The following is a 15317-nucleotide window of genomic DNA, read 5'->3' as shown; positions in this document are numbered from 1 at the left end:
GCGTCCCCGAGGTCCCTGCGTCCCCGAGTCCCCGGGTCCCGAGGCGGCCCCGGTCCACACGCCGAAGACCACGCTCGCCTCTGCGCAGACGCGAGCAGCTCCGTTTTCCCACCCCCACCCCCACCCCCACCCCCACCCCCACCCCCACCCCCACCCCCACCCCCACCCCCACCCCCACCCCCACCCCCACCTCCACCTCCCCGCGCCGCACATGCGCGCTGGGGAGCCCTGCGCAGGCGGGACCCACCCCGGAAGTGACCCCCGGAGCCGGCCCCGGAAGTGGCGTGCCGTCTCGAGTGGTGAGTGCGAATAGCGGCTGGGGGCGCCCTCGGCTCCCCGGCCCGGGCTTCCGGCTTTCCCTCAGCGCGCGTGGGCGCGCTCGGGTGGCCCGGAGACGCCCTCGGGCCGAGGTCCTGAGTGTGAAACCCTTCCTCCCGGACGTTGCTCTGTACCTGCTGTGGCGCGCGGTTGCACCGAACAGCGTGAGCGTGCGCGCGCGTGATAAACACTGGGTCGCACAGGAGCGGCGTCCTCCTGCGAGGGCGCTCTGGGCGGGCTGGGCCGGCACCGGGTACGCCGTCCGCACCGCTGCGGACACCGGGGTCTGTCCTGCTCGCGGGCCTGTCGGGAGGAGGGAGGCGTGTCCTTCGGGCCAGCTCCCTGGAGGGGGCTTCCTTCTGTAGAGGGCCCTTCTCACGACACGAGCGGAAAGGAGATCACGCTTTTCAACGCAATTCAGTTCCCAGGCAGATATGCTTTAGCAGAGAAAACGTGTCCACAGTTAAGGAGCACAAAACTGATTCTTTTAAAATGACCCTTGCCTCGGTTCCCTTGGATGGTGGTCGCGTACGCATCCCTCATTTGAAGAACCCTGCTGTGAAATACAGGCAGTGAGGACACTGTGTGTTGGGCACGCGAGAGCCTCTCTGAGTCTCAGCCTCCACTGCTTTAGAGTGGGCGTAAAGGGGCTTCTTCCCTGGCGGTCCAGCCGTTAAGACTCCGCGCTTCCACTGCAGGGGGCACCGTTCGATCCCCGGTCGGGGAACTGAGACCCCGCATGCCAGGCAGCGTGGTAAACAAAACGGCATAAAAAATGTAAGGGTCGGAAGTTATGGCACCATCACTTTAGGATACTTTAAGGAGGGTTTGTAAAGGCCCAGTTTAAAGCGGAGTGTGCAGGGAAACAGCAGAATTAGTGTTTTTATCTGGCGCTAGTAACAGTGGGGTTGCTTCTGCGCCTGGACACCCGCAGGATAAGGGGAGGGCCAGTTACCAGGACCAGCAGAGAGCAGTATAGACGGGGCTTCCTTGGCTGGAAGTCGACCTTCAGTCAGGATCCAGCCCTCCTCCTCCCTCCAGTCTCCTCCCCACGGCAAGGTAGCTGAGGGTAGGCATGCAGGGTAGGCTCCTGAAACGGAGCAGGGTGGAGAAGCGGTCTAGACAAGCAGATGGGAAAAAACCAGCATGCACTGTTACCCCTCATAGGGTGGTGGTAAGGGATTTTTGTTTGTTTGTTTGTTTTTGGCCGAGCCGCTTGGGGGATGTTAGTTCCCTGACCAGGGATTGAACCTGGGCCCTCGGCAGTGAGAGCGCAGAGTCCTGACCACTGGACCGCCGGGGAATTCCCATGGAATAAAATTTAAAATTTCCGTAGGAGGATCTTAGAGGAGGCGCCTGGCGGATGATAACGTGTATGGACCAGTAGAACTGATCTTAACACTTTACAGAACGAAGTGGAGCCCTTGCCCTGTATTGAGCGCCTTCCCAGCATTTTTAAAAGCCCCCATCCTGTAATCATGAAGTCTGATTGACTCCGGGCCCTCAGCTTTCACCACCGTCCCACCTTTTGTACTCTGCTCTGCTGGGCCCAGGAAAAAGGATGCTCCTAGGAGGACTCTGAGTTCCCACTGCACAGTATAGACCAGCGCTGTCCAGGAGAACTTTCTGTAATGGTGGAAATGTGCTAATGGGTGCTGGCCATTGTGGTACCCACTGACCACATGTGGCTGTGAGCACTTGAAATGTGGCTTGTGTGACTGAGGGACTGAATTTTTACGTTTAAAATTTTTTTAGTTAATTTAAACTTAGTAGCCACATGGGGCTATTGGCCAGAGCAGGTAAAGCATTAGAAGGAAAACAAAGACCAAATATTCATGTGATACCAAAGTGAACTTGTTCACGTGCCAAGGGAGAGCCACGGCATGTGTTCAGCAGATTTTTCCAAACACATCGAAAAGGTAAAAAGGAGGAGTACTCCACATTAGGCAAGATTCAGAGTTCAGGTCTCTGGTTGGCTTTCCAATCGTCACCTCTTTGATTGATCGCTTTCAGGTTTCGTGTTACCAGTGCCCAGAAGCTTGGTTTTCAACCCGGCCGGGACAGATGGCATAGCTCTCCAACAGACTTAGCTGTGGGTGTGCTTCTTTGATTATCAGGTGGTTGTTTTTGCTCCTTGACAACCTGCTTTCACACTCCACTCCCACTCCTCCCATCTGAGAGATCTGTGACCTTGGGTAAGTCACTTCACCTCTCTTTGCCTCCGTGTCCTCATCTGTACTTTCTTTACAGGGCTGTTATGAGAGCTAAATGCATTAATCCCTGGGAAACACTTAGAACAGTATCTTGCCAGTAGTGAGGTAGAGGTCTTAAATGTTTATTGTTAAACTTATTTCTAGATGCTTTTGTAATTGGTGTCACTGTAAATGGGATTGTTGTCTTAATTTCATTTTATAGTTTGCTGCTAGTGTAGAACACAGTTGACTTTTGCAAATTAACCTTGTAACCGATAACCTTGCTTCTTTGTATATTAATTCTAATCTTTGTTTTATAGATTTCACTGGAATTTGCTGTGGAGACAGTCATATTTTCTGCAGTTTTACCTCTTCTTTTTTATTTTTTAGTTCTTTATTGCAGTGTCTAAAAGACAGTGTTCCACCGACGTGTTGAACATGGGCACCCTTGTTTTCTCTGTCTCAAAGGGTGACAGTTCTGTCTTTCTCTGGTCAGTGTGGTGTTAGCTGTAGGCCTTCTGTAGATGCCTTTTATCAGGTTGAAGATGTTCCCTTCTGTTCCTAGTTTGCTGTGTCGTTTCATTTTCCTAATCATGAGTGGGTGCTGACTTTTGTCAGGTGTATGTGGTTGTCACCGTGAGATGGGTGAGTGGGTCTGACTGTTGGTGAAGCCTGGGGCTCCAGAGATCATCCTACTTGGTCCTGGTGTGTGATCCTTTCTCTACTGCTGGGCTCAGTTGGATGCTTTGTTAAGGATTCTTCACTTCTCATTCATGAAGGATGTTGGGCTGTCATTTTCTTTTCTCTTAATGTCAGGTTTTGGTACTGGGCTTTCACTGCCCTCAGTAAATGAGTTGGGTAGTGATCTCACTTCCTGTATTTTCTGAAAAAGTTTTTGTAAGATTGCTGTTATTTCTTCCTTGAATGTTTGATAGAATTTACCAGTAAAACAGTCTGAGTCTGGAGTCTTCTTTCTGGGAATGTTCTTTTATAACAAATTCAACTTCTTTAGTAGATACAGAGCTGTTGGGATTTTCTGTTTTTCTTGTGTTTATTTGGTAGTTGTGTTTTTCAAGAAATTTGCCCATTTCACATAAGTTGTTGAATATGTTGGCAAAAAGTTGTTCATGGTGTTCTTTTACCCTTTCAATGCCTGTAAGGTTTGTATTGATAACCCTGACATTGGTGATTTGTGTTCTCTACTTTTCTTATCAGTCTAGCTAGAGGTTTGTCAGTCCTGTTTATCTTTTCAATGAGCTAGTTTTTAAGCTGTGGTAGTTTTTCAGTTGTCAGTTTTCAGTTTCATTTATTTTTGCTCTTTATTATTTCCTTCTTTCCATTTACTTTGCTCTTCTCTCTGGTTCTTTTTTTTTTTTTTTTTAAATGCTTAACGAATTTAGTTGGCTGTGCCGGGTCTTAGTAGCAGCATCCGGGATCTTTAGTTGCGGCATGAAAACTCTTAGTTGTGGCATGTGGGATCTAGTTTCCTGACCAGGAATGGAACCCGGGCCCCCTGCATTGGGAGCATGGAGTCTTAGCCACTGGACCACCAGGGAAGCCCCCTCTCTCTGGTTTCTTGATTTGAAACCTTAAGTCACTGATTTTAAATCTTTCTTCTCTTTTTTCTTTTTTTTAAATTAATAATTTAAAGTATATTTAGGAAGGATGAAGCCTAGAAGATTAAAAATTAGAAACTCTAGAATTAGAAAAGAAAAAAAAAATAATACAGTTCAACACAGTTGAAAGCACATGCAGAAGGAAGTTAATACATTGTTTATTAAAAAATTAAGTGGAAAGACTGAAATTAGAATGCTAATATTATTGTATCTAAAGCAGAAAATTATTTCTTTCTTCTCCAACTCTAGAGAGAAAATCAAATTCTCTAATGCCACCAAGAACAGAGTAGGGAGAAATGTTTGCAATTAAAGAGTTGCAGTATATAAAAAAGCTAGTCGTTCAAGGTAAGCCAGATTGGTTTGTGTGGTACTGGTTTCCAAGATGACCGCCTATGTAGATCTTTCTTCTCTTTACTAATAGAAGCATTTAGAGCTAAAAGTTCCCCTCTAAGCACTACATTAGCTGCATCCCATGAATTTTGGTATGTCATACTTTCATGCAGTTCAAAATATTTTTTGATTTCTTCTTTTGCCTATTGGATTATTTAGAAGAGTGTTGTTTAATTTCCAGATGGTTGGGGTTTTCCTAGGTATTTTATATTTATTGACTTCAATTCTGTTGTGTTGTTTAGAGAATATACTTGATATGTTTCTATCCTTTTAAATTTATTTATTTATTAAAAGAAAAAAAATTTTTTTGATGTGGACCATTTTTAAAGTCCTTATTGAATTTTGTTACAATATTGTTTCTGTTTTTTGTTTTGGTTTTTTGGCTGCCAGGCATGTGGGATCTTAGCTCCCCAACCAGGGATCAAACCTGCACCCCCTGCATTGGAAGGGAAAGTCTTAACCACTGGACTGCCAGGGAAGTCCCCGCTCCTTTTAAATTTATTGAGACTCCTCTTATGACCTGTGGTGTGGTCTGTCTTAGTGAATGTTTCACATGCAGCTACAGATAACGTATATTCTCCAGTTGTTGGATATACTGTTCTGTAAATGTCAATTAGTCCATATCGTTGATAGCACTGTTCAGATTTTCTATGTCTTTACTGTTTTCGATTGTTTGTTTCGTTTTTCAACTACTCATTTCATCACTTCTTGAGAGAGTGTTGTTAAAATTTCTTGCTATCATTGTGGAATGGTCTGTTTCTCCCTTTAATTCTGTCCAACTTTGCTGTCTGTATTTTGCATCTGTTATTAGGCTCCCGTACATTTTTAATTGTTAGACCTTCCTGATGACTAATTCCATTTGTCATTATCAGATGCCTTTGTTCATCTCAGGTAATGCTCTTTTTCTGGAAGTCTGTTTTGTCTGAGTTACGTGTATGGTTAGGTTTAGGGTACCATTTTATTATTTGTTTTCCGTTTGTCCCTCTCTTTTGTTCTGCTGTCCCCTTTCTTTTGAGTTATCCGAAAGGCTTTTAGCATTCCATTTCATCTACTTATTGGCCTTTGGATATATCTCTGAAATACGTTTTAGTGGTTGCTCTGGAGATTACAATGCACATACCTAACCTTTCATGATCCACTTAGACTTAAGACTTGTGCCACTTCACAGAAATGTGGAAACCTTGCAATCACCTCTGCATGCATGGGAAACCCACTGGACAGTGTTATAATTTTTCCTTCTGCAGTCATACATATTTTAAAACTCTTACAAGGAAAAAAATAGTCTTTTTTTTTTTTTAAAGGATAGGTACTTTTATTTATTTATTTATTTATTTATTGGCTGCGTCGGGTCTTCGTTGCTGCACGCGGACTTTCTCTAGTTGCGGCGAGTGGAGGCTACTCTTCGTTGTGGTGCGCAGGCTTCTCATTGCCATGGCTTCTCTGGTTGTGGAGCACAGGCTCTAGGCGCGCGGGCTTCTGTAGTTGTGGTGCGTGGGCTCAGTAGTTGTGGCGCATGGGCTTAGTTGCTCCATGGCATGTGGGATCGTCCCGGACCAGGGATTGAACCCGTGTCCCCTGCTCTGGCAGGTGGATTCTTAACCACTGAGCCACCAGGGAAGTCCCCAAAAAATAGTCTTTTATACTTACCATCTCTGTTGCTCTCTCCTCGTTCCTAAAGGTTGGGGTTTCCCTGTGGTGTCATTTTCTTTCTGGGGTACTGTTTGTGGAGACAGTGTCTCCCACCACCCAGCATGTCTTACGTCACTTCCCTCCCTGAAGGATATTTTCACGGGCTGTGTAATAATGCTGGGTGGGACTTTTTTCTTTTAGCACTTTAAAAATATCTTTTAAGAGGGCTTAATGCAGTGTGGCATCCTGGAACAGAAAAAGGATATTCATGGGGAAACGTGAAATCCAAATGCCATCCTGAGTTTAATTAATAATAACATAGCAGGGTTGGTTTCTTAGTTTTGACAAGTGTACCCTGGTCATGTAAGATGCTAATATTAGGGGAAACTGGGTAAGATGTATATGGGAATATCACCTTTTCTGTAAATCTAAAATCATTCCGAAATAAAGGTGTATTTAGGAGAATACATTAACAGGAAGATAACAGGAGGAGGGTGTCCCCATGGAGGGGCGGCCCAGCGGAAGGGGAGAGCACCTACGTCAGGAGGTGAGGGCTTGGTTACTGTCGAGGTTGGGTGAGTAAACATACTGAGGGTAACGGAGCCAGGACTCTGACAGTCAGAGGATGGACTTGCAAAGACAGAAGGAGAAAATTAGGCAGAACCTTGTGGTGTTGAATTGGAATTGGGAGTATAGGTGTGAACCCACGGTTTTCAAAAGATGCTGCTCCAAAACCGTGGGTGGATCGGTGTAGCAGTGACTGCAGGTGTGAGTGTTGTGTGTGGACGCGTTTACCTTCGTCCGCTCTGTCCGCGGAGAGGACCCACAGGCAGCACCACCCCAAGGGCCCCTGAGCACCCGCAGCACACAGGTGGCCATCCCAGCGCCATTCTCCGCTAACAGAGCCGGGGCTCCCTGGAGGAAAGGCCGATTTCAGGGTCAGCCAGGGAAAGCACCCGGCGAGCCCGGAACATCTTGTGCCAGGAAGCAGCGAGGTGCTCACAGGTTGAGGGGCACGTGTCAGAAGGACACCGAAGCCAAGGGCTGGGCTGCCACTGCCCAAAGCAGAGACAGTTTGAGCATCGAAGTAAATGATAGTGACAGAGTGTAGCTAACTGAATAAAATAGGAAACTGAGCCCATGAAAATGAGTCAATGGACAGTTCATGAGGAACGGGATTTGCACAGTCTCAGACCACCTCTCCCGAGGTCCTCGTAGCTACACAGGGAGGGAGGGGCGCCCCGACAGCAGGGAAGCCGGGCAGGGCCCCCCTGCGCTGGAGCTCCGTGTGCAGGGTGAGCAAGGCCCCGTGACTCGTGTGAAATTCCTGCCTAAGGTGCATTGCCCGCGTCTCGTCACAAAGGGACGTCCGTCAGAGGGAAAACGAGGACATGCTGCAGAACAGCTGGCCTGTGACCTTCCAGGTGTCAGGGGCACGAGAGTCAGGGAGGGGCTGCAGAGACGTGACAGCAAAACGCAGCTCGTGGTTCTGAGCTGGACCCTTTGCTGTGGGAGACGCTCTAGGGACCGTTAGCCAAACCTGGGGGTCTGGGCGTGGCTGGTGGCCTGGTTTCAAAGGCCATCCCCCTGGTTCTGTAGGGGGTGCCTCTGTCCACAGGGAGCCACACTTCCGTGTCCCGGGGAGTGGGTGTCAGGTCGGCCGCTCACCCTCAAGTGATTCACGGACTTTCCTTTGTACTGTTCTTCCAACTTTTCTATAACTGATTGTTTCCAAACAAAAAGCAAAGCTTTTCAGTGCCATGTGGAGGGAATAACTCCCACCAAGAAAGTATTTCCTTTTCAGAAGGGGCAAGAGGTATGGAGCAGGGGGCACACAGGAGGGGCTTCAATGGAAAAGGCAAATTCTGTTTCCTCGCCTGCTGTATTACGCACATAGTGGCTTTATAATTATTTTTAAAATAGTGTGTGTACATTTATATCCCTTCTGTATGTCTAGTTGGCACTTAACGATGGGAGGAAAGCCTCAGTGGTTTCCTTTTATGTGGCACACGTGTGCCTGAGAAGCGGGGACATGTGGAAGTGGGTGATGTTCAGAACAGTGGAGGGGGGAGGGCTGTCATCTCCTGGAGGGCTGGGCCTGAGACGCCTCACGTTGGCCCTCGGCACCTGCAAGATATATAATCGTCACAAGCTGTTTAATGAACGAGCAGTGGTGTAACCAGCTCTTAGTTAATGGAAAGTAGCTCACACTTACTGAGTTTTCACATGGGCCAGCTACTGCTGTCGTGCATCCCGTCCCTCCCAGCCTGGTCCGTCGTCAGATGAGTGAACTGTCCTAGGTCACCCTGGGGAAAAGGGGCAGAGGTCCTTGTGCAGAGTCTGGCGGCTTACCCACTGCACCCATAGGAAATATCCCACTGTGTTCCAGTTGGACCATTTTAAACTGTGCAGGATAACACCATAGCATCTGAGTAAATGGGTGTTTTTATTTTTAAGAAATTTTGATTTGAGGCTGAGATTTCCTTTTTAATATTTTCATTTAGCAGGTATTTGATATTCTATACGGAGTATATTCCAGAGTTGCAAGAGATTTAATGATTTAAATCCTTTGTACACAGATCTTTCCCCCAAGTAGCATATAGGCTAAGGAGGGTTTTTTTTCGCTGCGCTGTGCAGCTTGCGGGATCTCAGTTCCCTGACCAGGGATCGAACCCGGACCCCCGGCAGTGAAAGCCCAGACTCCCAACTGCTAGGCCACCAGGGAACTCCCTCCAAGTAGCATATAGGCTAATAGGGCACGACTCGGGGTGGAAAGTGGTGAGTGAGGTAAGAAAGTCATTCATTGGTTCATTTATTTGTTTCAGAAACACGCACCAGGATTCTCCTGTGCCAGATGCTCACACTTCTTTAGTTTCGGTTTCATGTTCAGGTTTAAACCAGATGTCTTATTTTGCCAGTTTGACTTTTGTTAAGGAACCATGATACGTTCGAGGCTTTTCTCAGCGAGATCCTGGCCGGTGTTGGAAGGTGTGGGGTGCTGGACACCATTGGCACGAGCGTTTCCCAGGCCCGGGCGGCTCCTTCCCCAGCTCGCTTCTCCCAGGCTGCTCTCGGTCAGCTGTGCAGACTGCACCAAGCACCAGGAACCCCCCAGGAAGAAGCTGCTCTCAGAGAAAAAACTGGTGAGGCTTCTAACCTTGAAGGAATTTGACTGCCGTTTCCCCTCCGAAGGCACAGGGCATTGTTGTGAGCTCTTGTTGTCTTGTCTTCGTTTATCCTTGGAAATGAGGACGTGAGGTGAAGGCCTGCGGGTACCAAATACTGGGCTGGCCTAAAACTGCGGCGGACCCGGGGCAGTGCCCAGCACGCCGGAAGTGATGACCGTGTTCGCTCCCTTCGCCAGGAGGGTGCCTGGGGCTTAGGTATCGTTAGCCTGTGTGTCTGAGATGTGTACTATATATATTCTTAGATACACGTGAATAATTCTTAATTTATGACATGGGGGCTGGGGACCGGGGACATACACCTTTAGTTTTATAGTTCCCGAAGGCTTACATGTTTTTTTATTCTGTTTACCAAAACCTGTTTAAAACATGAATGATCTTTAATTAAATTCAAGAATACACGTTTATAATCCACTTTGTTTCCTCCTAAGTGCGGGTTCCAATTAAGGCTCATTAGGGCAAACAGTACTTCCTGTGGAAAAATTACTTTGGCAGTCAGCGTGTGCACTCAGATATATCAAGTTTTCACATGGTTTTGTCTCCTCCCCAGATTGTAAACATTGACTCTTAAGTTTTATCTTCTGTACGATGCTCATTAGTTGTGCTTTTTTCCCATCGGGTTGATTTCCATTATGATCAAAATTGTACATTGTGTTTTTGAAACAGTAATTCATGGTTTTTCCATGTGGTGGTGCCAGAGCATCATAAAGTATTTCTGTATTTTCCTTTGAAAAAAGATCTGCTTATGGAGTAGTGGATGGAAGTGCAGATGCCCTGGTCCCCATGGAGGGGCCGTGTGGGCGGCCACGTCAGCCTGTGCGCATGTGCGGGGAGCAGGTGGGCTCCTCGGGACGGGACGGCTGGGCTGGGAGTGGCGCCCTCAGGACTGCACCCGGGCACCTTGGGCAGCTGGACATCTTGTCCTGTGAGCGAACGTTTATGAAACATTAACCTGGTTAGGGGACTTCCCTGGGGGTCCAGGGGTTAAAGCTCTGCGCTCCCAGTGCACGGGGCTCAGGTTTGATCCCTGGTCAGGGAACTAGATCCCGCACGCCGCAACGAAGACCCGGCGCAGCCAAATAAATAAATGTTAAAAAAACATATATATATATGTTAACCTGGTTAGTTAGTTCTGATTCTCTAGGTAGGTTGTGTCTCCCTTAGGGACCTAGAGAAAAACTTGCTCTCAGGTGAGGGCTCTGTCTGCACCACCCCATCTGAAAAAGGAGCCCTGTTCAGCCAGCCACAGAAGACTTCTGTTCTTAGTTGGAAGCCTGGTAATGGCCCAGGGACTGTCACTCTCATTCTCTCGTCCTGAGGAACAGAACTTTCCATTAGTAAAGACCTGTTATTTCCATAACGTGTTTGTGTTTGAAAAAGCTGGGAAGACGCTTTATTTAAGGAGCATCTCCTAAACTGCGTTTTATTTAGGTTTTTAGCGTGGCGTTCGTGACTGGGGTGTGTATTCCACGCTGAGCACTTTTTACGTCTGCGTTGTTGATTTACATTTGCCTACAAATAGCAGTGACTTGTGGGAACTCTTATATTTGCATTTTAGGAGCGGTTAGCAATATTAATATCATTAGCTTCTAATTTTAAAGCCTGTCATGGTTAGAAAAGGTACATTTCAAATGACTGCTTGGTCCTTGGGAGGACTGCAGAGTTACTAATGACAGGCCACTGTGTGCTCTCTGCAGAAAAGGCATTTTGTGGACCATCGCCGAGTGCTTGTCCGAGGGGGACGCGGAGGTGACGGGGTGAGCTGCTTCCACAGTGAGCCCCGGAAGGAGTTTGGAGGCCCCGATGGTGGCGACGGAGGCTACGGCGGCCACGTCATCCTGAGAGGCAGGTGTCCCGAGGGGCGGCCCGGGGAAACACGCTGTGTCTGCGCGCCTCTGGGGTGGGGAGTTTTCACCTTCTTATCCTAACAGGAAGTTGGATTCAAAAATTGACCTGTGGACATCATTTTATTAAATTATGTGGATGTTCACGTTTAGATAATCCACCCAAAACCAACTTCGATGGTTTTTTTTTTTTAATTTCAGGAACACAAAGACAGTTTACTGTCAGGGAATCTAACATTCTGGTACAGTCTGTCAAAGGGTTAAATCTGTTACTATCTCAGTCAAGTGCTGAAAGGGTATTGATTGCCCTGACACACAGGGAGCACAAATATTAGCAAACTAGTCCCCTCAGTAACCATTCACAGCACAGTAAGTACAGCTGTTTTCAAGATGATGATGACATTATGGGTAATTTTTGAATTGTTTGAAAATTGTAGTATTTTTTGAAAGAAAATAAGAAATTAGCTTTTTCAAAAAATCACATTGCTAGTTTAGCGACTTTTGCCACAACTTTATTCCATGGTCCCAGGTGCATTCTTTAGATTTTTCTTTTTCATTTTTATTATATTATTTATTTATTTATTTTTGGCTGTGTTGGGTCTTTGTTGTTGCACGTGGGTTTTCTCTAGTTGTGGCGAGCGGGGGCTACTCTTCGTTGTGGTGCGCAGACTTCTCATTGCGGTGGCTTCTCTTGTTGCGGAGCACGGGCTCTAGGCGCCTGGGCTTCAGTAGTTGTGGCGCGTGGGCTCAGTAGTTGTGGCTTAGGGGCTCTAGAGCGCAGGCTCAGTAGTTGCGGCACACGGGCCCAGTTGCTCCGCGGCATGTGGGATCTTCCCGGGCCAGGGTTCAAACCCGTGTCCCCTGCGTTGGCAGGCGGATTCTTAACCACTGCGCCACCAGGGAAGTCCCGTCCCAGGTGCATTCTTAACGTTCTTAATCTGAACAAAAGAAACTTAGCAACATGAGCTGGGTCTGCCTTTGACACAGAGGGAGATGACGCTTCTCGCTCTGACTTCCAGTTGACCAGCAAGTCAAGTCCCTGTCCTCAGTCCTGTCTCAGTACCAAGGCTTTGACGGAGGAGCCGGCGGCAGGAAGAACTGCTTTGGGCGAAACGGCGCCGTCCTCTACATCCAGGTAGGCCATCTGGGCCGTCAAGCTCCCAGGTCCTGCCGAGTGGTCCAGAGGGGCCCCGTCCCCCACGAAGCAACCCTGGACGGGGGCTCTGTGCTGATTTCATACCGTGCGAATGTGTCACCTGTTCAGAAAGTCGTGAGACGATTATATTTACAGCGAGGGGCCCGCAGGTCTCCCCCGCTGTCTCCAGCCCCGCGATCTGCCCCCGCCTACCCTCTCGGGCACCTCCCTGTGAGCGGAGAGTTTGTGCTCTCAGCATCACTCTCATTTTCCAGATGCTTTTGTTCACCCTCATGCTTTAGACGCGCTGTTGGGAAAAGCCATTTATGCAGTTTGCCTGCAGTGCAGTCAGCCTCTCAAGCCCTTTAGGGCTGGGCCCTTTCCCAGGTCCTTTGTCCCTCTGTGGAGCTTAGTTGTGCCCCCTTCTCATGCTGCCCCTATAAGCGCTTGTTATTTTTCAGGTCCCCGTGGGCACTTTGGTGAAGGAGGGAAACGAAGTCCTGGCTGACCTCTCGCACCCGGGCGACGAGTTCATCGCGGCGCTGGGCGGGGCAGGCGGGAAGGGCAACCGCTTTTTCCTGGCCAATGGCAACCGCGCGCCCACGACTTGTACCCCCGGACAGCCGGGTCAGGAGCGGGTCCTCTTCCTGGAGCTCAAAACGGTGGCACACGCTGGGCTGGTGGGTGTCACCTGAAGGCCTGGCGGGAGGATGGCGGGGGACATGCCAGGAGAGCGGCGGCCGGGCAGCCCACTTGGCTTCGTCAGGAGCCCTGCTGTCCCTCGTCCCCGGTTCCCGACCCAGGACCCCCGACCTTGGCCGTCCCCACTCTCTTCCAGGTCGGATTCCCCAACGCAGGGAAATCCTCGCTTCTCCGGGCCATTTCCAACGCAAGGCCCACTGTGGCCTCCTACCCGTTCACCACCCTGAACCCGCACGTGGGGGTCGTTCACTGTGAGGACCACCAGCAAATAGCAGGTAGGACACCAGGGTCTCTCAGAGGGTCAGGGTGACGATGGGATTCAGAGCGATGCTTATGTAACTCTTAGGTGTAACGTTGTTTTCTTCATTTAAAAACTGTCGTTCTCTATCAGAATCAGGTGTTAGGTTTGCTTCCCGCCCTCTCCCCCAGGCACCTGCTAGCGGCAGTGCAGGAATTGGCGTTTAAATTTCAAACCTGGGGAAATTATTCCTTTTCACCGCCTCTATTCTTCTCTTTCATCTACGGGGAACTTGGCAACGTCAGTCATGTGGACAAGATGTGATTTAAAAAGCTTTCCCTGTACCATTTGGAGAGAAGAAAACTTTTTCCAGAAGATAATGTACCCATTAAAAATAGTAAGCCTGCTGGCGATGTGATTTGTATAGCACTTGATATTTGCAGAAGACTCTATCATTTCTATCGGTAATCAAATTATTAATAGAGTACAGGAAGCCGTTTTCCCCTTTTTTGAATCATTTTTGAAGCCAGAAAGACTGGAATGTGTTAAGTAGTTCTTATTAGACTGATCTGTCATCATGCCTGTCAACCAAATATTTCAAAGCATTAGCAAAACTGAAAGCTGAGATGCCTCGGATGGCAATTGGCCTGATGCATCACTGAGGCAGTAAATTGAACGACTTCACTTGCAAGGTGTTCCTTGGAAGGAGAGGATCAGAGGTCCCAGGTTCCCCTCCTGGACCGTCTGCTCTTCTCCTCCGCAGTGGCCGACATCCCGGGCATCGTCTGCGGAGCCCACCAGAACAGGGGCCTGGGCTTGGCCTTCCTGAGGCACATCGAGCGCTGCCCCTTCCTCCTGTTCGTGCTGGACCTCTCGGTGCCAGAGCCGTGGACGCAGCTGGATGACCTGAAGTACGAGCTAGAACAGTACAGGCAAGGCCTGTCCGAGAGACCCCACGCCGTCGTGGCGAACAAGGTCGACCTCCCTCAGGCCAGAGCCCAGCTGCCCCAGCTGCAGGCCCGCCTAGGCCGAGAGGCCATCGCGCTGTCGGCGGCCGCCGGGGAGAACCTGGAGGAGCTGCTGCTGCGTCTGAAGGAGCTGCACGATGACCACGTGGCCGCGGAGCTGGAGCGTGGCCGCCAGCCTCTCCGGTGGTAGCGGAGGTGGTAGGCTCGGCAGGTGGCATGGGCAGTCCCGGGCAGGCTGACTGTGACCGGAGATGAGGAAGGAGCCCCGAAGAATCGGAGGCCTTGGTGCAGCGGCCTTCCCGCCAGCTCAGGGCTCCCCCACCAATGCGCCCCCTGCCCTGGGCCTAGGACCTTGGGGCGGCGGATGCTCACGCACCCGCCGGTCTGTTCCCAGTGCTTCCCGCGCCCGCCTGCGTGCGACTGACGTGCTACGATGGGCTCGTCTGTGTTAATTGGCCCCTGATTAGCAGGGACCACACTCTGCCTGACGTCACCAAATGCTGCCGAGGGCACACGGTAGATGGGAGCCGGTGTTGCCTGCTGACCCTCGGGTGGTGGCAGCTGTCGCAGAGGTGGGCCCTTGATTCCACGGCTGTCGACACGCCCCGCGAGCGCAGTTTTGCGGGGATGCTCTGTCTGCTGCGCGAGGGCCGGGGGAGGGAAAGCATTTGCAGGCGCCCGGTGGTGAAGGAGCAGGTGCGATCCTCTTCTCAGATGCCGCCGTCTGAGGGAAGCAATGAGGGTGACACCCGCCCTGTTGTCCCAGACGGTGCTGTGCTCTTTGGGAGCCGAGCTTCACGACTGAATGCTCCCAGTATCCGACCCAGGGACGCATGGCTTCTGACCCGCTTAGTACACGCGAACGGGTTATTAGCTGTGGACTGCGGGTGGGGCATCGCAGCGCCGCCCCCCAGGGTGGCCAGCGGCTCAGGTTTGTGCTCTAGGCGTCGATGGGAGCCGCACCCGCGCCCCCCGCGTCCCGTGACTGCAGGTGCCCCGTGAGGACGGTGCAGCTGCTCCTAGCCTTCTCATCTGGCAAAATGGTCTAGAACTTTTGTTTCCCCCAAATAAAGTCTGATGCATCTGACGTGTCCCTGAGG

General features: G+C 49.9%; 1 protein-coding gene across 11 annotated transcripts; it reads left to right on the top strand.

Moving 5' to 3' along the window:
• Positions 1–274: 274 nt before the first annotated feature.
• Positions 275–15304, top strand: MTG2 (mitochondrial ribosome associated GTPase 2). Of its 11 annotated transcripts, XM_061207895.1 has the most exons (9): positions 311–571; positions 2074–2237; positions 2332–2513; positions 9064–9288; positions 11028–11175; positions 12194–12309; positions 12771–12989; positions 13148–13286; positions 14013–15304. In XM_061207895.1, exons 4-9 carry the CDS (start codon positions 9085–9087, stop codon positions 14405–14407), a joined length of 1221 nt encoding a protein of 406 aa, XP_061063878.1. In that variant the 5' UTR covers positions 311–571; positions 2074–2237; positions 2332–2513; positions 9064–9084; the 3' UTR covers positions 14408–15304. The 11 variants fall into 11 exon arrangements, with proteins under 11 accessions (XP_061063883.1, XP_061063879.1, XP_061063878.1 ...); XM_061207896.1 differs by lacking the exons at positions 311–571; positions 2074–2237 and adding an exon at positions 282–299; XM_061207898.1 differs by lacking the exon at positions 2074–2237 and having other exon boundaries at positions 311–482; positions 2436–2513.
• Positions 15305–15317: the final 13 nt, after the last annotated feature.

Source organism: Eubalaena glacialis, chromosome 13 (genome assembly GCF_028564815.1).
Source record: "Eubalaena glacialis isolate mEubGla1 chromosome 13, mEubGla1.1.hap2.+ XY, whole genome shotgun sequence".
Taxonomy (NCBI): domain Eukaryota; kingdom Metazoa; phylum Chordata; class Mammalia; order Artiodactyla; family Balaenidae; genus Eubalaena; species Eubalaena glacialis.
The sequence above is the reverse complement of the archived record's forward strand: the minus strand, read 5'-3'. Positions and strand labels throughout refer to the sequence as shown.